Here is a 24,344-nt window from a genome sequence, read left to right on the forward strand (position 1 = left end):
AATAAGAACCCAGGTCCTCATAAATTAAGAAAGTGTACAAACTATGGCAATAATTTTTTCTTATTAAAAAAATATCCATATGGGTGTCAGAAAACTTGTATGTCAGACATACAAACTATCCTGTTCCATAAAAATTAAGGGTTGTAGAAAAAGTGATAAATATAAGAAATGTTCTTCTTGGTGAGATACCCATATCTTTGTAAAAGGAACTGCTTCTTTAATTCAATAAAGAGGGTATCCAAAAGACTATGACACACACTTCCAAAAGGTTATCAAATTATGCATATTTACATAGAAAAAGGGGGGAAATATTGTATTTTTATTGGTTTTTACTGTATGTTTTGTTGGACTCCTGCTACTTCAAGTGCTCATATGCTAGCAGTATTGCAGTAATTTATAATTTGCTGCTTGCAAATGTCATGAGATTTGAATCACAATAAATTATGTAGTTAGTACTTAGCATTCAATTCATATACTCGCCTCCAGACCATTCACACTTCTGCTTGTCTTGCAAGGACAAAAGAGGGAAGTGTTCATAAGGCAGGATTTTGTTTATTGACAGTGACAGAGTGGTGAAGTTGATTGTTGGCAGGGGAAACTTAGATTTACACGGACTCTGAACCATTGGTGGCGCCTGGAGTTTCCCATGTTTAAAAAATCTTAACTTTATATGAGATGAAGGATATGATTAAATCTTAAATCAGGACACTACATGATAATAGGATTTCTCTGAAAACATAATATGAACATGTTTTATAAACAACTACTGATACAAAAGCAGCACCTATGAAAGGACATATAAGAACAAAAAGGACTGTCATTAGATGATCCACCTGGTGTAAAAGTTAATGAATTATATATAATTCCACTAGTATTTATGATGGTAACCTGCAGTTTGAAGACTGAATCTAATGCAGTCCTACAACATGACTCAAGTAGTGGATGACCCTGGTGGGTGCATCTTCAGTGTATACAACAGTTAAAAGAAAGTGAAAGTCTCGCACGCTGCATTCTGAGTGCTCTCGACAGACATACAAACGATAACTGACAGAGAAACTATTGCTGGAGGCTTGCTTCTGCTTTGGCACAACTATGCACAATGTCATCTCTTGCTCATACTCCCCTCCATAGGTGTTCGCTGACCATGACGGATCTATAAACAGCATAAAAAAGGATTTTTTTGTGTAAAAGAAACTACCACACTTATTTGACTATAATATGAACCAGAGTTACGGTGCCAAATTTGAAGAGAAAATAATTTTGTTACTTGTCTGGATAAAAGTATCAACTCCAGCAGTTAGTGGCTGCCTGATTTGGCCTTCACATACAAAATAAACCCTGGCAGATGCTTTATAAATTCCACTAACAGCTGTTATCTTGACACTCCCATGATACACTCCATTTTGTCCCATGCAAATTTTGTAACTGAGCAAACACCATCCAACATAATGGTAGCCAATAATGTATTTTAGCTCACAGAAAATATCTGCAAACATATAAATCAATTTAAGCAATATGCTTCCAAACTATACACTAGCAAGGGTTCCTGGAGAAGGAGGAAATGTTTTGGGGATACTAGTTGCAGAATTGCATATACTCAATTCAAGCATGAATTTACATGATAAAACAGTAAAGCTATCCCTGTAGCAGGCTGTAGAGGCCCTTAGGTTTGTAAGACATTGAGGCTCTCACATTTTGCAGATGACTGGCCCACTAGTGGCGGTGAGGTTATGTTAGAACAGTTGAATGTGTAACTTTAGCATGTGGCCATTTATACAAGTCCTCTGCAGAAACAAGGATGCACAAAGTTTGCATTTATCACCTGGGCTCTGATATGAGGATATCAATACCACAGAAATTATGTCTATATCATGGATGAATGGCATTAGTAACAGTGGAAAGACGTGATTATTGGAAGTGAGCAGAAAAGCAACCACCACAGTGAATGGAAACACAGGTGAATCCATGGAATACTTCATGACAAATTACTGTATAACAGTAGATTTAACTGTGAACTCACAATGAAATGTCTTCCTACCTCATCTTCTACTGTAATTTTTGCTTATTTGCTTCTGAGACACATGCTTGCTTAATAGGAATTTCTTGTGGTTGTACGCGAATGACGTCCAACTTCCACTTTTTCCTCTAGGGCTTAATTTCTTTCTTTATTCTGGCATGCTTTCTCAAGCTACTGAACTTACTTTGGACTACTTCTGGTGAAACACTGAACTCACTTGCAATTCAAAACCATGTATCCTTAATATTTATATTCTGATACTGATATATGGGTGTATTTAAAGAGCATTAAAAACATTAAAAAATCTGATGTTACTGTTAGCCATTTAAATAAAAATATAAAATCAAATAGCAAGCGAGACACTGACACATTAACACAGTGCAATGGCAATTGAAGCATGTCACAACATACTAACCTGAAGCTGCCATTTTATTTTCAATCCTTACTCAGACACATATTAACTATCAGCAACCTGCTGATTTCTCGAAAATTCTGTGAGAGATACTGGCCCACCCCAACATATGGAAAATAATAGCTATATGTTGCTCAGTCTTGGTCAGTCAATGCCACAGAGAGCAAATTTGCTGCTGCCACGTATTGCCTCATGAAGTTACTCATCTAAATGTGTCCAATCAAAATATATTTTCTTACTTGGAATGTGATGCAACAGTTGATTTGGTAACACATCACCAGCAAAGAGATGGTGACAAATAATAAACTGGAAGATCAAACATCAAAGTCTAATTTTAAGTGGTAATGGCACTTCTATTTTCTGGAGAAATATATTTCCATTGATCAGGTTATTCCAACTCTGGTCACCTTCCAGAATTACTCAGCTCAAACTGCTTAATCCAAACGTGAGGATAAGGTTCATTACCATGTTCACAAGAGCCTTTCACTGATTCCTATCCTGAGCCAGATCAATCCAATCCATATTGTCCCATCCTGTCTCTCTATGTTCCATTTTAATACTGTTCACCCACCTATGCCTTGGTCTTCCCACTGGACTCTTTCCCTTTGACTTTCCCACCAATATCCTATATGCATTCCTCTTCTCACCCATTCGTGCTACATACCCTGCCCATCTCATCCTCCTTGACTTGATCATTCTAATTATGCTTGGAGAAGAGTACAAGTTATGAAGCTCCTCATTATGCAGTTTTCTCCAACCTCTTGTCACTTAATCTCTCTTTGGTCCAACTATTCTCCTCAATACCCTGAGTCTATGTTCCTCTCTTACAGTCAGAGACAAAGTTTCACACCCATACAGGACTACAGGACTACTATAGTTGTTCCCAAATATCTGAACTGTGCTACATTCTCAAAACGTCTGTTACCCGTCTTTGTCATGGAAAGAAATGATCTGTGGGAAAAAATACAAACACCCATCCCATGGGTAAGTTTTGAAAATGTTACCACAAAAATCATAATTAAATGACTACAGCCACAGTGTCTGGCTCCAAGGAAATATAATTCCTTTAAATGGTGGTACATTATTACCTGGAAACTCCAGAGCCCATTTCTGTGGTGCCATGTCTGTAAGTGTGATGCCATCATTTAGTGTGACTGATATGAACAGACTGATTTCTCCACCATCTGAACTGATTGCAAGCTCTGATGGCAGAATGGTTCCAGTCATATTTTTACTTTCTGGCTGCTGTTTGCACTCTGGTGGTAGCAAGATTGTCAACTGCAATAAAATTTCTTTTACACTACCTAGAATTTATTTCTGTATGTTTGCAGGTGTTCATGGCAGAGTGTGTTCAGACTGTGGTTTGCTTAGCTGTGACATCATGTAGTGTTCAACATAGATACTAAATTTTCATAGGAACTTGGTGCTTCCATCTTCAGGATAGAAATTTGGTTATGGAAGATAGGTAGATAGTAAGTAAGGTGATCATTCAGATCCATGAGAGGGGGATAGGAGACAACCCAGTCTGAGCTGAAAGCAAGAATGAAATTATGTGAGGTAAAAATGACCCTTTTAGGGAAAACAATATTAGCACCACAGATGGGACAAGGAATTGTACAGAAAACAGTCCCTGGTAGAAGAGTATCACTTTGGGAGGAAGGGACTATTCCATCTTTGAAGAGAATCTTCTTTGTCCCTTCCTTTAGGAAGAAGATTAGTGGTTTGCACAACCTGTTCAGAGAAAACAATGATGACATGAACATGGAATATGGATTCCCTTGGATAGGTCATGGAAGCATTTAGTCATGAAAGGGTAATGGGACATATAGATATGGTTTCAGTTAGCATCAAGCTATGAATGGGTAAGGGGACATGCAGATAAGGCTCCATGGCTACCCATAATGTCATCAGTGTGTAAGTGGGCATGTAGATAAGGCTTAACCATGCAAAGAAAGGATGAGAGGGCATTCATGTATGATTTCATAATTAGCAACATGTCATGGGGTATGATGGCCATAGAGTGCTGTGTGGCTGTTGTTATTATATGAAATCAGCAATTCTACTATATGTGTGTGATTTTGGAGATGCCACTACAACCAAATCATATAAATGTTCTACTGACATGCAACCAGTGAAAGTTTATAGTTCAGTTCCACAAGTACTGAATTTTAATTTATGATATAAAATAAACATTTGCAATTATCGGCATTCCTGTCTTCTACTTCAAAAACAAGGTGAAAACAACTGCTTTGAGTTGAGAGCACCCATAAGGCAGACTGTGGTATCAAAAAGTAGGATGATGGTGAGAAGGGACCCACCATTTAATATCAATAAAAATGGTGGTAAATCCTAGCATTCTGTGTTTCCAAACTTCAAGCTTTGGCAGAGGCAAGGGCTTGCCTTGCATACATAAAAGGTTGCACCAGAACTTAGCTGGGTATTAAATTGGAGACCCTTAGAATTAGTCTTTTGCTTTATCCTGAGATCACATCATTGTTTTATAGGCTGCCGACATATCTGAATTACTTAAGAAAACAAACAAACAAACAAACTCTGTTGCTTTATTCTGCAAGCGAAGTATACCAACCGATTGACCGCTGCTTCTGGGCGAAGTTAGTGCCAACTTTAATGGATAGATGATGTCAGTGCAACGAATCCCCACTGTCATTAATTTCAGTTTTTTATACTGGAACCACTATTTCCTTGAAAAAGCTCAATTATCCTCATGAGGCTGAGTGGACTCTGTGCCAGGTACTGCCGGGAATTGAACTCGGGGCCTCTGGATCTGTAGTCAGGAACTCTGACCACCAGACCACAGAGGAGGTCTAAAATAAAGTGACAACAGTAAGTGCTGTTCCAAAGCAGTCACTAGTTCCAGTACGAACCAGTACTAACTGCAGTATTGCTTAACTTTGGTGATTGGAGGTGAACCAGTGTTTTCAATATGGTATGGCTGAATTACTTACTTTTACAATTGTGTATTTACAAGACAAAAGTTTATAATGCTAAAACGTCTAGAGGTAATGCTCCAGACTTATATTCAGGAGGTACTCAGTTTGAATCTCGACTGGGATGCTGACAGTCCTGACTGAGGTGATTTGTGGTTTTCCTCAATCCCTCTAGGCAGATGCCAGGAAAATACCTCAATTAGGCCATGACCACTTCCTTCCAAACCATTTCCAATTCATCCATCACTCTACCACCTGATGCTATACAGTCTTGATACTGAAAATACTGTAAGATGACCCCCCCCCCNAGTACTTTGACAACCAAGTGTGCCAGTCTACTGTCACTAAACACTAACAAGGAATCATGCCTGTTTTAGTGCAGAATATAGTTACCTTCTCAATTATTTTATCCTTCAAGTAGACAACTTTAATGCAGTGGTTGTTAGTGTCAGCAACATACAGTCGCTGACTGTCATGACTCACACAAAGGCCACCTGGTTCATTTAGCTGCAAACAATACAGACAGCAATAGTGACAGGAGTAGTAGAAGCCTTCTGAATCTTATTTGTAATAAAAGCAATTTATCCAGCTATTGTGCCAAAACATTTTTCATATTAGCCATAAATTTTGAATATGTTGATTAGGTCTTTTGTTTAATTTTTTTGCATAGTTCTACAGAAGGAATAGTTTACTATCCCTAATACATATGTTCTGTTATGATCAGATAACAATTTATATTTCTTTAGTCTCCTGCTCAATTCACAAATACAACTGAAGCACCAAGAGACTATTTAAATAACCATGTTATGTGATTCTATATAAAACTTCAAATAAGGTACACAGTCTTTTTTACAAAATTGCAAATGTTTCTATTTGAACCAACTATCACATGTGTAGTCCTCCTCCTTGACAGAAAATTCCCATGGTAACCTCACTTAAAATGGCAACATCTTATCTCTGTAGCAGGATGAGTGGTCCCATAAACAGGACATCACACAGCAAGTGTGAAGCTCTCTGTGCCACTGTGACACTCTCTTTCCTGCTCTATCATGAAGAAGGAAGTCATGTTCACATGACTTCAGGTTAGCCACTCACCTAACACTTCAGAGACTTGGTGTGAGGTTACCCACCAAGTGTGATCTACTCCATACCATTTTACATCTCTTTATGAAGTCTGACAATAAAGTTCGCAAACTTGCCACAGTGTGCTTGCTGTGGCAGCAGTGGATAGAAAGCTCAGTATTGCTTGATAATACTGGCATATCAGCATTTCACAGTGGTGAAACTGTCTGAGTGTGATTTGGTGTGCCATCATGAGAATGTAGAAACTTGAATTAGAGCAATGAATGAACATTAAATTTCTTGTTAAACTTAGCAAAAGGGAAAGTGAAATCAGACAGATGGTACTGCAAGTTTACGGGGATAATGCTATGAAGAAAACAGCAGTTTACTAGTTATTCTCAGGGAAGAGAAATTGTCACTGATGAAGAGAGATCAGGATGGACAGAAAAGATAAGCAGAACAGAAGATAACATTGAAGAAGTTAGTCATATTTTGCGTGAAAATTTTTGGCTGACTGTCAGGAGCATATAGAGGAAGTGAACATCAAAAGTGAAACAGGTAAATCTTAACTGAAGATCTAGACAAGAGGAAGGTGTCTGCAAAAATGGTCCCAAAGGACCTCACCTAAGAACAAAAGCAAAGAAGAGTCAAAATTTGCCAAGACCTTTTGGAGAGGCAAGATGACATTTTGGGCCATGTCATCACAGATGATGAAATATGGGTCTACCAATACTGACCAATATGACCCCGAAACGAAGCGGCAAAGTGCACAAAGGAAGACTGCCATTTCTCCATGATCAAATATTCTGTCAGTCCAAATAAAAAAAAAGTTGCTAACATTTTTTGATATTGGAGGGATTGTTCCTTATGAGTCGGTACCAACAGGACAAACAATTGACCAAGTTTACTAGTTGGAAGTACTGAAAAGGCTGTGTGGAAAAGTTAGATGGAAACGACCCAAACTTTTTGCCAACAGCTCATAGATCTTGCATCATGACAATGCACCTGCTCACATGGCATTGTCTGTGAGAGAGGTGTTAGCTAGTAAACAAATAACTGTGCTGGAACAGCCTCCATATTCTCTGGATCTAGCCCCCAGTGACATTTCTCTGTTCCCGAAGATAAAGGGAATATTGAGAGGAAGGCATTTTGATGACACTGATGACATCAGGAGTAATACTATGACAGCTCTGAAAGCAATTTCACAAAACCAGTTCCAAAATTGTTTTGAAGGATGGACTAGGTGCTGGCATTGGTGCATACCTTCCCAAAGGGAGTACTCTGAAGAGGACCACAGTGATATTCAGCAATGCAGTATGTAGCACTTTTACTGCATAGAGTTCGAATCTTGTTGGTCATGTGTGTAAGTTTGAATCCCACTTCTGACACCAGTGTAACGTGTTTTGTTACTGAAGACGTTGTAGAGATTGTTAATTGGTTTATTCAACAACCTACAAATCTCGGCTACAATTAATTATAACAATGTTGCGGGTTTTCACAATTTATAACCCTATTTGCAAATCAAATCACTCTATTGTCAGTATACACGTCTTTATAACGCGGGAGGTATACAAGTGCAACTGTATCACACACTCCCAATTATTACTCGTTTATCAGGAACTATCACTGATTCTCACACACGCGTCCGTAACACGTAACTTGCCGCTGGCTAGATTCGAACTCAACTTCTAACCGCTCACTGCTGGCTAGAGAACTCGTTCACTGCTGACTGGAGAACTGTCTTTGGCCGCTGATACACTTTTAACTGTTAACTGCGCTCAGCGACGGCCACATTACAACTCAACTCGTGGGCTGCTGCCTTGAGAACTGTCTTCAGCTGCTGATACACTTTAACTGTCTCCGGGGATGGCTACACGTTAACTGGCTTCGTAGGCAGCGTGGTTCACTTATATAGTCGCAGAGCCCACCTGTTATGCAATCCTTACCGCTGTTGGCTGTTACCCGTGACACAGCTGCGTTGTGTTACGTCACTGTGCGGAGGGGGGCGACGGAGCGCTGACTCACCTGCCACGTCACTGCTGGGGGGGAGGTGTTCTCCGTTGCGCAACACGTCACACTATGTAATGATGTAATGCCCCCCCCCCCCAACGTGATGAAGACTGTTGTACATTTCATCCTCAAGGCACACTGCATACATCCTAGGAGATAAATGCCATAGCATGCCTAATTTTCTGACATTCCTTAATGATACAGAGGTTGCCAAGTTAATATACTTGACAGATTCATCATTATTTTAATGCAACATAATACGTACTGTTGGCATTTTTAATGTACCAGTCCCATGTGCTTAATTTTGCAGTTTTACCCTCAATCTGTCTGTTCCAGTTACAGTCCGACATACACACAATTTTACTGAACTCCATTCTGGGTTATGTAACAGCATTCTTACTTTAGCTTTGTTCAGATGAAATGGTCTTCCATGCTGGTATGCCTTAACAGCCACTCACTTGACAAATTTGAGCAAAGCAATAATCTTCAGCTGAAATGATCTGAAGATATCATTTCATGCCTTCCTGAGGAGTAATGATGCTGATTCTGTGTCACAGAATGACAGCCATAACCCTCCAGTCATAAGAAATTCTATGCTAAGCATAAGTAAATTGATTTCCATGAAAAATATTGAAAATGAGACTGTACTGCCTACATGTTTTGATGTAGATACAAAGCTCAACTGTTCTTTACAACTCTATTTTGACACCAAACTTCTAGATATGAGATGAAACAAATCTTTAACCTTGTGAAAAACAAAATACAACTCCTATCCCCTCCCTCCAAAGAGATGAAATATATCCATCTGGAATTCCTGTACTGATACGGAAATAAATGTGCTTCTGGGAGTGATTATAAATATGGGCCTTAACATAGGTTACTGTCCTGGAGCATGACTGAAAAGAATTTCAATTATGCCTGCTTATAGGAAGAATTTAAGTATTAATTTTAGGACCTGAATTTTATTCATGATGATAGGGCAGGGTGATATTCTTCCCCTCCCCCTGGAGGGGGCTTTTGCTCAGCCAGCTGTAGAGAAAATATACATCAATCTCAAATGCTAGGGGCCCTTACACTGCATCAGCTAGATGGAAATATATGTGGCTCAGCAACGTTGCCAGAAGTTTGGGTCTTGGGGAACATGGATGGTCTTGTAGTGAGCTGATGGGTTTATTAAAACTTGAAAAGAGTACGAGCTTGTTCTCAGATGTCTACTTCTGAATCTTGAAGTAAAGATGCTGGATGTGGGTGTCAGCAATGTTAATCAACTGTCTGTGTGTACCAGTGTCAAATTAAGCCATTATGTAGCACTCATACATATGAAATTACAAACCTAGTACCAGGATCCATGAAACATACGATATATGTTGCAATGACCCAACTAAAGAAGATTTGGCGAAAGTTTTCCTTCCTAGGAATGCACCCTGAGCATTACTGCATTTGTGCCCACACATGCACATGCATGCTTTCCTATCATCAGTCTGTCAGCTCGAACCTTAGCTGTCACCAATTGAGGAAACAGCATCTAGACTCAAAGCTAAGATGCTACAAATTATTACAAGGAGATACACTACTTAAAGCAAAAAACTGTGTAGAAAAATTCACAATCACAGTGCATTTTCAAAAGTTAGCACATGTTGAGTTTTATGCTGATAATGTGCTCCTTCTTTAAATATCAACTGTAAATACAGTAACTTAAATTATGAGCATTCTGATGGCTCTTACCTCTACATTATCTGGCCTTTCATAATGGCCAGCACTGTTGCCTGGCTTGCCAGATCCCAGTACAGTTGTGCACACATTGTTTGGAACACTTACAGCTTTCAGTTTGTGGTTATATGAGTCTGCAATGTACAGAGTTTTGTCTTGATTGCACCAGGCTACACCTAGAGGATGCTGCAGTTTTGCATCAAACTGTTTCCCATCCCTGTCTCCAAAGCTAAACAGATTCTGAAAATCAACCATATAAACTGTTATCATCATCACATAGTGTTTTACACCCACTAACTATGAGGGGCAGTCAAATGAAAATGGGTCAGAAGCCAGAACATATTAAAGAACATTTCTTACCTCAAAAGTAATTTCCAAAACTGTTAATACATTTATCCCACTGGGATAAATCCCATCCTTGAAAAAGCTTGTGGGCTGTCTATGGAATCACGTCTTTACCCAACCACACACGTCTTCGTCCAATGCAAACCAATGACCACGAATGTCTCTCTTCAGGTCTCGAAAAATGTTAAAATCACATGGGGAGAGATCTGGGCTGTAGGAGGGATGTTGAAGCACTTCCCAACAAAATCTCTGTAATGTATTCCTCACAGAGTTGGCAGTGTGGGGGCACACATTATCATGAAGGAGGATAATGCCGTTCGATAGCATTCCAGGGTGTTTTAACTTCATGGCACATCTCAGTCTCTGTAAAGTGTCTTCATAGCGCTGTGCACTGATTGTGGCCCTATGCTTGAGAAAGTCGACAAGCAGAGGGCCCTTGCAGTCGAAGAAGAATGTCATCACTTTACCGAAACTTGTTTGTATGGCTTTGGATCTTTTTGGTGGGGGAGAATTCACATGTTTCCACTGCCGGCTCTGCAGTTTGCTCTTGGGTTCAAAATGGTGGCACCAAATTTCGTCCCCAGTGGCAATACGGGACAGAAAAGCATACTCTTCCTCATGGCATTGTTGCAAGTGACCCAGTGATGCAGCTTTTCTCTGAGTCTTCTGTTCCTCCGTGACTTGATGTGGAACCAACTGCGCGCAGATTTTGCAGCACAGCATGTGTTTTGTCACAATGTCGTGGATGGAACCGTGACTTATTTCCATCAAAAGACTAATCTCTTCCACACTGATCTGTCGGTTTGCCTGGATATGACCATCCAACGCAGCAATAACATCAGGAGTGATGACAAGATGAGCCTGTCCTGGGCGAGCATCATCTTGCAGTGACACATGTCTCTCTCGGAATCTCTTATGTCACCCCAGCACACGTGAACGTGACATGCTGTTTTTGCCGTAAACAACAGACACGCGACAATGAATTTCTCATCCTCCTACTCCTTCAGCAGTCAAGAAGTGCACTACACTTCCTTGTTCTTCTTTACCCGCCTCCATTACTGATGTTGGACAACAACACGTAGCGCTAACCTTACTTCCAGCATAATAAACAAATGACTAGTGTGCAAGGGCACGTTCTCACTGTGCCTTCCCGAGTCCCCACCAGATGTTCGTACCGTAAGCAAATTCCAGTGTTACCAACTTGTGCACCATGTGAGTTATGCGTGGTGACCCATTTTCATTTGACTGCCCCTTATACATGTTCTATAGTGCTATGGTTGTATTCATCATAATGCTGTTCAAAATATACCCTGTATACTTCTGTATTCCATGCATGAAAAAAGAAATCACTGGGAAATTTTCCACAAATATCTGGAAGTGTTGCCAGTGAGGATCAAAGTGAGCACGAAAATAGGGTAAAATAGGGAAGGATGACATGGGTGGGATATTGTAGGTGAGATACCCATATACAATTCTGGTTTGATAACCTACCAGAAGAAGACTACTTGGGATATGTAGGTGTAATTGAAATAAAACATTAAAGTGGATGTTAAATGAATATGATGTGAGCACATGGACTGGATTAATCTAGCTCTTGTAAACACAGTTGTTAACCTTCTAATTCCAAAAACATTTTTGATTGGCTGAATACTGCTAATTTGCATCTCATGAAGAGCACTGCTCCAAAGAGTTAGTGAGAACATTCAGCATGTGGTCCATTTGAAGGGATGTTCTGTGTCACTGTTACATGCTCTGTGATGTAACCTTTAGCCAGATAAAAACAACATAAAGGGTGCAATGTCTCACCAAAGAAACATAATAAGCATGACATGAACACTGGATTAATACATTCAAGATGAGTTTAAAGGAATACATATTTATGCAGTTCTTTGGAGGAAAAAATCACCATTAGAGATATGTAAAATAAACATCTGATATTTTTCAGCATAAATCCTTTAAAAGCATGATCATGAAATTTTATGGATCATGTTCAAGCTATTACGGACTAATTTTACATGTGGTAATTGAATATTCAGCCGGTCACGGTAGCCGAGCGGTCTAAGGCGTGTACTGTCTTCGCTCGCTCGGAAGCTGGTTCGAATCCCACTCAGGGCATGGATGTTTGTGTGCGTTTTTCTGTGTTTGTGTACAGGTAGAGGCCTTGCGACGAGCTGATCACCCGCCCAAGGAGTCCTACCGAATGTGTAAGATCAAGAAAAACCGAAGTGAACGGAGAAGTTTATGGAGGTAGGCCTAGGCCCACTGGGGCTGCAGCGCCAGGGGGGGGGGAATTAATATTCGCTAATAGGATATAACGTTTTTAGGGCAGCTATCGTTAAAGGATTGGAATTTGGACTATGTATCCAGACATCTGCTGGACTATAGCTTTGCCCAGTCGGTGATAGCCCTCTTTGTGATTTACCATGTACATTCCAGCTTACTCTCAAGTGCATCTTGTGAATACCTGTCTTGTTTTACAGCTCACAGTTACATCAGCAGGGATCCAAATACATAGTCCAGACACCAATCTTCAAAATACAGGTCTCCTTAAAATGCTGTATCCTATCAATGAATACTCAATTATCACACATAAAATAAGCCATGATAAACTGAACATGACCCTTGTGTCACACTGATGTAACAATATTTCTGACAGTAATCTATGAAATCTGTCACCACCAGGGGTGGCCCGTGTATAGGCACTGCGGAACTGCAGCACCCCCAATTTCCACATGATATTATCGATAACATTTATATAATGAGTCCTTTTTTCTTTAGTTCTTTCTTTATACTTGTACAATACAATATATAATCCTTAAGCTTAATGTCACTAGCCAAATCTTTGTATGGAACCGTGCGCTTCTGGAGCAGCACCCCCACTAATTTTAGCTACGAGCTGCCACTGGTCACCACTCTACTGAAGCACAATACCGTAGCAGTACATGGGGATATATAGACAAAGCTTAAGTATTAGATAGCAGTGATCATCCAGCTTCTGCTCCACCCACCTTCATTTAATTTTAAATTAGAATTCTAAAATCAAATTGATGAGCATATGTTGGCGAGATTTTAAACAAAACTGACAGGCTGGTGTTTTAGATTTTAGATTGTGTGCAGTGTGACAGATATGCAGTGAAAAATACACCTGATGATGGCCGGTTGCGGCCGAAACATGTAGTGTAGAGGAAGAAAAGACAAAGCACTACAACCAAATAAATTGTTGCATTCACGACGGCATTTGTATTATTACATATGAGTATAGAAGTGTATAGTGCAACAGGATGCTTAACTATAATATCCCAGTCCACTGTTGCACACCCACCAGGATTCTCAGTTTCCCCTAGTCATCTCCTAGCAATGGATCTGAACATAGAAATTAGCACTTCAAATCACTATCAAGTGTTCTTGTTATTTTGTCTTCAATCTCTCTGGAACCTCGGAACTAAAAATTCTTCTGGACTGCTTAGAAACAGGTTGCATAACCCTGTTGTTCTACTGCTGCTTGGCGCGGACATGGAAAACATAGCCTTATCTATTGTTACGTGTTGGACGATGTTTACAGAGATGTTGCCTGGCAATGTATTGATCAGCTCTATTACAACATTAAAATTTAAATCTGTAGGACCATTACTTCTAAAAAATCATGGCACTCGGGTATCGAAACAAGCACTTACACACTGCAATGTAAACTTGTGAAGAAACAGTATTCAGTATTACTAGATTTGAAAACCAGTTGAAGACTGCCTTGATCTTTGATTTCAGTGAAAAAATTTTCTTTATACTTCCTTGTTGATTGGTCACTGACATTTGCAACAGATGTTATTTTGTTCAGTTTTGAGAACAGACGATATGCTGTCCATTGTTGTAATTGGCTTGCAGGCAATTTTTGTGACTGGTCATAAACAGTGGCATTCCCTTTTGCAAATGTTGAAATGATTTTGATGTCAGAAAATTCCAAATCTTTCATGAATACCTTCATATTTAAGAGTATACAGCTTGGTCACTGACATTTGTTACTCAGATGTTATTTAGGTGTTCTGGGTCTGAGCTTTTTGACACATTCATGAATATTATTCTCCTCAGAATATTTACACCATGAAATATATGTTCATGCTTAGAAAACTCAAATAACAATTCCAGGAGAACCTCTCATGGTCCAGTATAATTGATGACAGGGCCTGGAACCAGGCCATGGTCCAGCGGTTGAGAAACACTGTTCTAGACGGAGCCAGTCAGTGAACTATCAAAGCTCTTTATTATACAGTGAAAGTCTGTTATAAGGAGGATTTATCACAGCTTGAAGAAATAACATAGCATTTCTCCTGAGTCTTGTTCGTTGTATCTGCACAGTGACACTAAAGATTATATGACAGATTTTCACTGAACTGTGGTGAATATGATGTCTTCTCAGTCATTTCTCAGGTTCAGATTCTGTACTTGCCACTATGCCTTTCAGAATCTGAACACATAATTCTCCACTCTGTTTATTTCTCATACACAAAGCAGGAATGTGTGAAATGTGGTAACTACGAAAAATCCCCAGTTTTTTAAACAATATCAGTTCTGACACAGGAATGAAGTTAAGAGCATGATGCAGTTGTAAACAACACATATATTACAGTCTTATTAAAATCCACCACCCAGCATCGCAAAGTACTGTTAAGATTGTTTAGTAAAAATATGAATCACAAATGATCTATGACTTACAAAAGGACTTCTGTCACCTCCTACAACAGCAGACACCTTCCCATCTGTTAATGATATCTTCCGAATGGTGGAGCTCTCGCTGTCAGCGACAAAGACAGCCTGCAACTCATTTGCTACACTAAGACCTGATGGTTGAGCAAATCCAGCAGCATGTGGATATGAGTTATTGCGATTTTCTTCTTTACCACTGCCTACAACAGCAGTAAATGTGCCTGCTGGGTACAATCTGAAATATACAGTGCATGAACTTGTTTATGGCGTGTGAAGTTCAGGGAGTAGTCTGTTATGAGGAGAATACATATTTTAAATAGAAAGTAAAGTCTGCATCAAAGGACTGAAAGTAGAAGCAACATGCCAAACATATATTCTTTTGAAGAAAGCAATCTTCTGGGATGTGGCACCGTGTAGATGCGGTGTTAACCAACATTTCGGAGGAACATGTCACCTCCATCTTCAGGGTAGAAGGAAAAATAAGAAAATCCGCAAGTGAAGAGACAGATCCACAAGGCCACACAGTCCATGACCGACTCATATAGCAACCCCCCCAGCTTAAGGGTTAATGCCCTCCCACTAACCTTGCCTTTCTTCCCCGACACAATATCCTATACCTGCTCTAACCTGCTCTCCTGTCCCAGACCCTTACCCTCTCCCTCTCCACTGATATCCCATGTAGACTTGTCTCTTCCTTCCCTGCTCTCATATATCTGAGTTTATTTCCAACATTAGTCTGCTTGCACCTGTTCTCACTGTCTCTTCGCTTGCTGATTTTCTTATTTTTCTTTCTACCCTGAAGATGGATGTGATACGTTCCTCCAAAAGGTCGGTTAACACAACATTTACACGGTGCCACATTCCAGAAGAATGCTTTCTTCATAGTCACCACCGTGAAAACCTCAAATCTTACATACACTCTTTTCTTTGCTTTTACTTCTCAATTGTCTTTACATGCAGTCTTAAAAACTCAATAGCTGAAGAAGAAGTCAGGCAAACTGAAGAGCAATGCTACAGCCCTGCACGAAATCTAACCTAAAGTACAGTTCAAAGTAATGGGGTCAGAATTCTAATTCATTCATGTTACTCCTACGTTCACTCATTCACTCACTCATGGAGCTGAGCCCTTCTTGAGAAGCCACCAATTGTGGAGCTACACAAGAACTTCCCAGCATTCTATGGAACCCAAAGGTTCATTACCATGTTCAAAAGAGCCCTCTACTCATCCCTATCCTAAGTGAGATCAATCCAATCCATACCATCCCATTCTATTTCTCTGAGATCCATTTTGATATTGTCCACCAACCTACACACTGGTCTTCCCAGTGGTCTCTTTCCTTCCAGCTTTCCCACCAATATCCCATATGCATTCCTCTTCTCCCCCATTCGTGTTACATACCCTGCCCATCTCATCCTCATTGACATGATCATTCTTTTTATACTTGGAGAGGAGTACAAGTTATGAAGCTCCTCATTATGCAGTTTTCTCCAACCTCCTGTCACTTCATCTCTCTTTGGTTCAAATATACTCAACACCCTGTTCTCAAACACCATATGTCCCTCCCTTAATGTTAGAGACCAAGTTTCACACTCATACAGAACCACAGAAAAATTATAGTTTTGTATATTCTAATTCTTATGTCTTTAGACAGCTGACAAGAAGACAAAAGCTTCTGGACTGAATAGTAGGAAGGATTACCCGAATTCAATCTCCTCTTAATTTCCTCCTGAATCAGGTTTCGATTTGTTATAGTCATTCCCAAATAGCTGAACTGTGCCACATTTTCAAAACATCTGTTACATAACTCTGTAATGATTTTGCCATGCATTTCAGTGGCCAGACAGCAACATATACTTAGTTTTCTCTGTGTTTACTTCTAGACCAACTTCCTTACCAGTGTCAATTACAGTTTGTGTTTCTATTTATAGTATCTATGAGGGGCAGTCAAATGAAAACTGGTCAGAAGCCAAAACATATTAAAGAACATTTCTTACCTCAAAAGTAATCTCTAAAACTGTTAATACATTTATCCCACTGGGCGATAAGACAGTCAATCCCATCCTTGAAAAAGCCTGTGGGCTGTCTACAGAAACACATCTTTTGCATTCACATGTTTCCACTGTTGGCTCTGCAGTTTGCTCTTGGGTTCAAAATGGTGGCACAAAGTTTCATCCCCAGTGGCAATACGGGACAGAAAAGAATACTCTTTTTCATGGTATCGTTGCAAGTGACCCAGTGATGCAGCCATTCTCTGAGTCTTCTGTTCCTCTGTGAGTTGATGTGGAACCCACTGCACGCAAGATTTTGCGGCATAGCAGGTGCTTCTGTCACAATGGCGTGTATGGAACCATGACTTATTCTCATCAAAAGATTAATTTCATCCACAGTGATCTGTTGGTTTGCTCGGATATGACCATCCAATGCAGCAATAACATAAGGGGTGATTAAACGATGAGCCCTGGGTGAGCATCATCTTGTAGTGACATATGTCCCTCTCAGAATCTCTTATGCCATGCCAGCACACGTGAACGTGACATGCTGTGTTTGCTGTAAACAGACATGCAACAATGAATTTCTCGTTGTCCTACCCCTTCAGCAGTCGAAAAGCTGTTCTTCTTTATCCGCCTCCATTACTGATGTAGCGCTAACCTTACTTCCAGCACAATAAACAAACGACTAGTGTGCAAGGGTACGTTGTCACTGTGCTTTTCCGAGTCCCCACCAGATGTTCGTACTGTAAGCAAATTCCAGGGTTATCAACTTGCGTGCCGTGTGAGTTATGCATGGTGACCTGTTTTCATTTGACTGCCCCTTATATACAGAGTGATTCAGAAAGATGGACACAATTTCAATTGGCTATATTTCCTGAACTGTATGTTGCATTTGAATTCTGTAAAGTGCATTTGAAAGAGGATGTTGTAAATTTTCTAATATTATCGCTGGAGCACTCCAGCACTGCGTCAGTTGTAAGTGATAGAGCACTCCAGCACTGCGTCAGTTGTAAGTGAGATGGCTACTATGCAACACAAGATTTTTGCATTCGTGAGTTCAGTAAAAGTGAGTCTGGGACTGCAGTGCAGCGTGCATTTCGTCCTAAGTTTAACATCCAACCTCCAACGAGGAAGAGCATTTATCGTTGGAATAAACAATTTGATGAAACTGGCTCTCTGTGTAAGGGTAAAAGCCCAGGCCGATTGTGTGTATCAGAGGAGAACTTGGAGTGCATTCGAGTGAGCTTTGAGCGTAACCCAATGAAGTCAACCCGTAATGCTAGCAGAGAACTTGGACTATCGCAAACAACTGTCTGGCGTGTACTGAGGCACCGGTTAGTGTATACACCATACCACCTAGAACTGGTATAGGCTCTTTGCGCAAACGATAAGGTAAAGCGTGTAGAATTTTGTGACCATATGCTCAAAAACATGGAAGATGAATTGTTTCTGCCTCGTGTAATTTTTAGCGATGAAGCTAAGTTTCACCTAAGTGGGAAAGTCAAGAGGCACAATGTTCACATATGGGGGCTACAAAATCCCCGTGTAACACTTGAACATGTTAGGGACAGCCCGAAAGTTAATGTGCTGGCTGCAATATCGTTAACAAAGGTTTATGGACCTTTCTTTTTTGATGAAAACACAGTTACTGGAGTAATGTATCTTAGAATGCTGCAAAACTGGCTTGTTCCTCAAATGAATGAAGATCCAGGAGATTACATTTTCCAGCAGGACGGAGCTCCACCCCATTGGCACCTGAATGTTCAACATTTCCTGAATGAATCTCTACCTCAACGATGGATAGGTTGCATGGGGAATGAAGAGCTGGCACTTCAGTTCTGGCCACCGAGGTTTCCTGATCTCACACCCTGCAACTTTTTCCTATGGGGATTTGTGAAAGATGCAGTTTACGTACCACCTCTTCCCACAAATCAGAATGACCTAAGAAACCGTATCACAGCTGCGGTGAACTCAATGACACAAGATATTTGTCATTGAGTGTGGGATGAATTCAGCTACCATCTAGATGTTATCCATGCAGCTGGAAGGGGCACACTGAACATCTATAAACCTCCATGTATGTATAATCAAATGTAATTTACAGAATTCAAATGTAACATATAATTCAGGAAATATAGCCAATTGAAACTGTTTCCATCTTTCTGAACCACCCTGTATTATCATTATATATCCACATCATCCAGCACAGACCAACAGCTGATGTGTCCTATCTAATTTCAGTCCCACCTGGTTTTCCTGGACCTTCCTAATGGCATATTCTAAAGTAAAGTTCAAAAGAGTGGTGGTAAAGCATGTCCTTGTTTTAGACCATTCTGGATAGGAAAATTATGAGACAAATGTTTACCTGTATGGTCTTTACTCTATGCTATCAAACTCTTATCAGAATAGCTGATGCACAGACTCATTGTACTCCCATTTTTTCTTCAGTATCTGACAAATGAGCCAACTGTCTAGAAAATGTGGGAACCTCAACATCTCACAACCCTATGGGCCTCCACGGCCTGTTACAGGGATACCTTTACTTTTTTATCTGACAAATGCAAAAGATATCACCAGTAGTTGGTCTATTATATTGAAACCCACACTGATAATCCCCAATAATTTCATCTATGTATGGACTTAACCTTGAGAGAAGAATAGTGGATAGAATTTTGTACGAAGTTGATAGCCGTCATATTCCACAATAATTTTTTTTTTTTATTGCTAGTGAGGTGGGACTAAGTCCTTTGAACTGCGGCCACTTCTGGCCTATTGTACCAGCCCCAGATGATAGGTGAGGTACTCGGAGAAAATTCTGCCCCAGCGCCACTTTGTCCACCACAAATCCCACTTGACCAGACCCGGGATCAAACCCTCCCACAATAATTACTACAGCCAGTTTTATCAGCATTCTTGTGAACTGGTACAATAATAGACTCTTTCCACTTATCATGCAATTTTTCCTTATGCCAAATAGAAGTAATTAGCTTGTGGATCTTAGAACGTAATATTTCACATCCTGCTTGAATAAGTTCTGCTGGAATTAGATCATTACCTGGCGATTTATACCTTTTTCTACTTTGCAATAGCACGTTCAATCTGAAAAGGGCTAGGATCAGGTAATAACGGCTCAGCTGTATGTATTTCTATGTGCCTAGCATCACCGACCCTATTTACAATCAATAACTGAGAGATGTAGTTCTTCCAGCTATCCAAAATGTTGTGGGAATCTGCAAGCAGATCACCATTCTCATCCTTCACTAAGTTACTTCTAGGTTGGTAACCCCTCTTAAAGTCATTTATTCCTCTATACAGGTCTCTAATGTTCTTGTTCTTACTGTTCATTGCAAGCTCATCAATTTTGTCTTCCAGATATTCCTTTTTTTTTTATTCCTGAAATGCCTGCTGGTTTCATGTCTGCCAGTCTTTCCCTAACCTTTGCCACCACCATGTAGTGGTCAGTATCACAGTCTGCTGTCCTGAATGATCGGACATCAAGTATACTTTAATGCCGTCTCCTATCTATCAAAATATGGTTGATTTGAATGTGCGTCTTCCCATCAGGAGATGTCCAGGTAAATTTATGAATGCTACGATGTGGGAACATTGTACTTTTGACAGTCAGATTTTTTGATGTGGCAAAGTTTATTACTCTAACTCCATTATCATTACTAATTTCATGCAAACTCTCATTTCTCCTAACAACATTTTTATATGGTACATGTAGTACTATATTGTATTATATTCTTTTTGCTACTTCCTAAATATTTTTAATATATTCAAAGTGGGGAGGCTTGTAGTAATTTAATTCAATCTGTCATTAGTTTGTACAAAGCTTCTCTATTTATAATACAAACATCCATAATTTTCCTTTCTATTTATTTTGTTTATAGTATTACTTATTGACAGGTGACCAACTGATTAAAAAATTCAGTAGTGGCAGATTAACTCAAAACATCACATGTTCATACACACTTAGCTTTCATTATAAAATAAGGAAAGCAGGCTAAAAATAATAACAATAATAACGATTAATTTTACTTCCATAGTACATTTGATGAATATTAATATGATTAATACTAAAACAGTAAAATAGATTGCTATAATTTTTCACCTACTTGCCCTTCCACCATGTAGTTTCATTTAGAAAAAGTGCCCAAATCTGGTGCAATCCTGCCATGGCAATTAGTAGTACATCTCTGTCTGATTCTTCAAGAGCGGAAGACTCGGTGATCAGACTGCTTGAAACCAGACAAAGATCCCATGGTGAAGAGATCACCTGTTCTGTCAACTGTGCACCACCGACAACATTCAAACCTTGAGAGCTACTGCCAACAAGTGTCCTCACATGTAATGTCTGCAAGTTGACCTGAAATTGCATCAGATATAGATTTAAGAATCCCGCTCTAAAAATGTTCAAAATGCAAAGGAAAACTAAATCTTTTTCTATAGAATTTTCTTCATCAAAATATATTCATTATAAAAAAAATCCCAATCTAATAAGTCTTGTTACATCAATAATCTCTTTCATTTATTGATATGGCTTTGGATTGTGTGCTCTAAACATGTGGTTAGCATAAGTAATCTCATAACAAAGAAGTAGCTGATATAGAGATCGTGCAATATTTTCAACGTACAACTGTACAAAACAAGGAATGGTATACATGAATATGTTGACTTAGGCCTAGTGCACACATGCAATTTTATTTGGCCGATAGTTGTGCACGTTTCCGAGAAACATCGCGTTTAATGGGATTGCGCACATGTCACGATAGTTGTTCCAACAGTCGGTGAGCAGTTGGGTTCTACCTCAACTGCCCACCGACCCAACTGTTGGTGATAATGCCGGTGTACATGAGCTGTTATGGAAGTGCACACACATACAATTGAAAATCATGCACGATTTGACCCTCAGTCAACAAGTTGTCTTTTCCTGCCTCTCTTCGCGCTCGCTCTAATTCCTCTAGTTGCAACATGTGGGATCAAAGCATCAACAAGCTTATAGAAGAAGTGGAGAAGTGGCCAGCTCTTTATTTAAAATCATGTAAAGAATATTCCGATACTAATCATAAGAAGGAGTTGTGGGAAGAGGTGCGTACTGCTCTGATTGAAAATTGGAATGGTCTGGCCCCTGAAAAAAAAACTGAAGGTAATTATCTGTACTTTAGGTACTTATAGTCTTCATAAATTACATATCTATATAATACTTTAAGACAATAAATTTCTGTTAAATATTTTAATTATATACATATACAGGGGGGGTCCAAAAAATGTACTCACTCTTTGATAGTCAATATCTTTGGAACAAATGATACGTAGTTACAATTCTTGTGCGGTAGTGTAGTGTAATGTTTTCTCAACAGATGGCAAAGGTCACATGAGTCATGTGAGTGTTGTGCCATATGCGCGCTGCAAGCAGAAGACAGCAGCAACAATGGCTGAAAAGGTGTTCTTTGAGCAATGCAAGGCTGTATTGAAGTGGTACTGGAAGTACGAAAACATTAAAGAGGTACAACAATGGCAGAATGAGTTTGGAACTCAGCCATCAACATGTTGAACAACTGCCTGCATTCGGGATAAATTTGAAGATGATGGTATGTTCATGATGTACATAAGCAAAGATCTGGGCGACCATGGATAGTAACAAGTCCAGCTTCCAGTGCTGTGGTGTTGCAACACTTTACATGATCACTGCAAAAATCTGTAAATCTGTGTTTGGAGATGAGAGATTTTACCTACAAGATGGTGCTCCACCTCACTGCCATTGATATGTCAGGGCGTACTTGGACGACACTCTACCTGGACGATGGATAGGTCAAAGAGGTGCTACTGAGTACACACCACAGTCTCCAGACCTAACACCTCTCGACTTCTACCTACGGAGAACCTTGAAGGATGAAGTTTATCGACAAAAGCCAGCTACACTGAACACACTACAAGAAACCATCGACGCGTTGTGTGCAGCCATCACACTGGACACACTGACAGCTGTAGTTCGCTCAGAAGTTCAGCAAAATCGAGGCTGTTTAGCTGCTGATGGTAGTCACTTTGAACACATACAATGACTCTCTCTCTCTGTGCAAGAATTGTAACTACATGTCATTTTGTTCCAAAGATATTGACTATCAAAGAGAGATTACATTTTTTTGGACCCCTCTACATATAGTACAATTATTTCTGTTTATTTGAAAAGTTTTCTCTAATATATTGCTTATACAGTATTTTCAGCATGATCAATTTTTATTTCATTGCCAATTCTTAGTGAATTGTAATGAGTCTAATAACTTACATAAAAAGTGATCGTACCCTTAATGTTATGTAAGAGAAAAATACTATTTTTGTGTGATTTGTGTTTGCAATGGGGTACGTGGTAGTATAGTTGGTTGAGGCACTGTGCTACAAGCCAGAAGGTCTCAGGATCGAATCCCGATGAGGTCATTGGATTTCTTCAATTTACCCAATCCTTCCAGCCGCACTATGGTCCTGTGGTCAACTCAGCCACTAACAGAAATGAGTACCAGGAATATTCTTCAGAAGTTCTTGGCGGTAAAGGGCGGCTGGCACGTAGGGCTGACAACCTTACCGCCATCTATGAGCCGACTGTCTAGAAAATGTGGAAACTTCAACATCTCACAACCCTATGGGCCGCCACGGCCTGTTACAGGGATGCCTTTACTTTATCTGTGCTTGCCATAATAATTCCAGAAATATTAAACTCTAATCTCCAGATTGTATTCTTGTACAAGGTACGAGGTTTCAGAAGAAGTAAAACTTCATCAAAACTATCAACATTCATTCTGTAATAATTGAAAAACTTTGATGGGTATTGTCTCAGTTTGTGGTACAATGTGTAAAATTTTCCTTTTTTAACAGACGTTTGCCATAAATAGTGTGAACCCAATATTCCCACTTCCTCTTTTCCTTAATCTTAACAATAATGCACACACTACTGTTGTATCATACACATTCATGCTGCTACTGACCGACTGATCATTGGCGAAGTTGTGGACAACTCGAAATTGTATGTGTGCGCACATCCCTCAACAGTCGTTGGGCCTTCACGATCATGCACAACTATCTGCCAACTAAAAATTGCATGCGTGCACTAGGTCTTATGTAACACCTATTGGTTTAAAGTGGACTAGAGGCA

At 39.7% G+C, this 24,344-nt stretch overlaps 2 protein-coding genes across 2 annotated transcripts in view; both read right to left on the reverse strand.

Moving 5' to 3' along the window:
* Window positions 1-738: 738 nt before the first annotated feature.
* Window positions 739-24,344, reverse strand: part of LOC111871387 (NHL repeat-containing protein 2) — a gene marked incomplete at its 5' end in the record, with an annotated part of 53,945 nt that continues 30,339 nt past the window's right edge. Inside the window, 5 exon segments of the mRNA XM_033754228.1 lie at window positions 739-1,153; window positions 3,518-3,707; window positions 5,771-5,884; window positions 10,175-10,399; window positions 15,212-15,423. Coding sequence (XP_033610119.1) covers window positions 909-1,153; window positions 3,518-3,707; window positions 5,771-5,884; window positions 10,175-10,399; window positions 15,212-15,423 — 986 coding nt within the window.
* On the reverse strand, window positions 17,430-21,673 carry LOC117282854 (NHL repeat-containing protein 2-like). The gene is made up of 2 exons (XM_033754230.1): window positions 21,313-21,673; window positions 17,430-17,750 (listed from the first exon to the last, which is right to left on the reverse strand). The coding sequence occupies exons 1-2, from the start codon at window positions 21,573-21,575 to the stop codon at window positions 17,699-17,701; spliced, it is 315 nt and encodes a 104-aa protein (XP_033610121.1). The 5' UTR covers window positions 21,576-21,673; the 3' UTR covers window positions 17,430-17,698.

The sequence above is a fragment of the Cryptotermes secundus genome, unplaced genomic scaffold (assembly GCF_002891405.2).
Source record: "Cryptotermes secundus unplaced genomic scaffold, Csec_1.0 scaffold194, whole genome shotgun sequence".
Lineage (NCBI taxonomy): Eukaryota > Metazoa > Arthropoda > Insecta > Blattodea > Kalotermitidae > Cryptotermes > Cryptotermes secundus.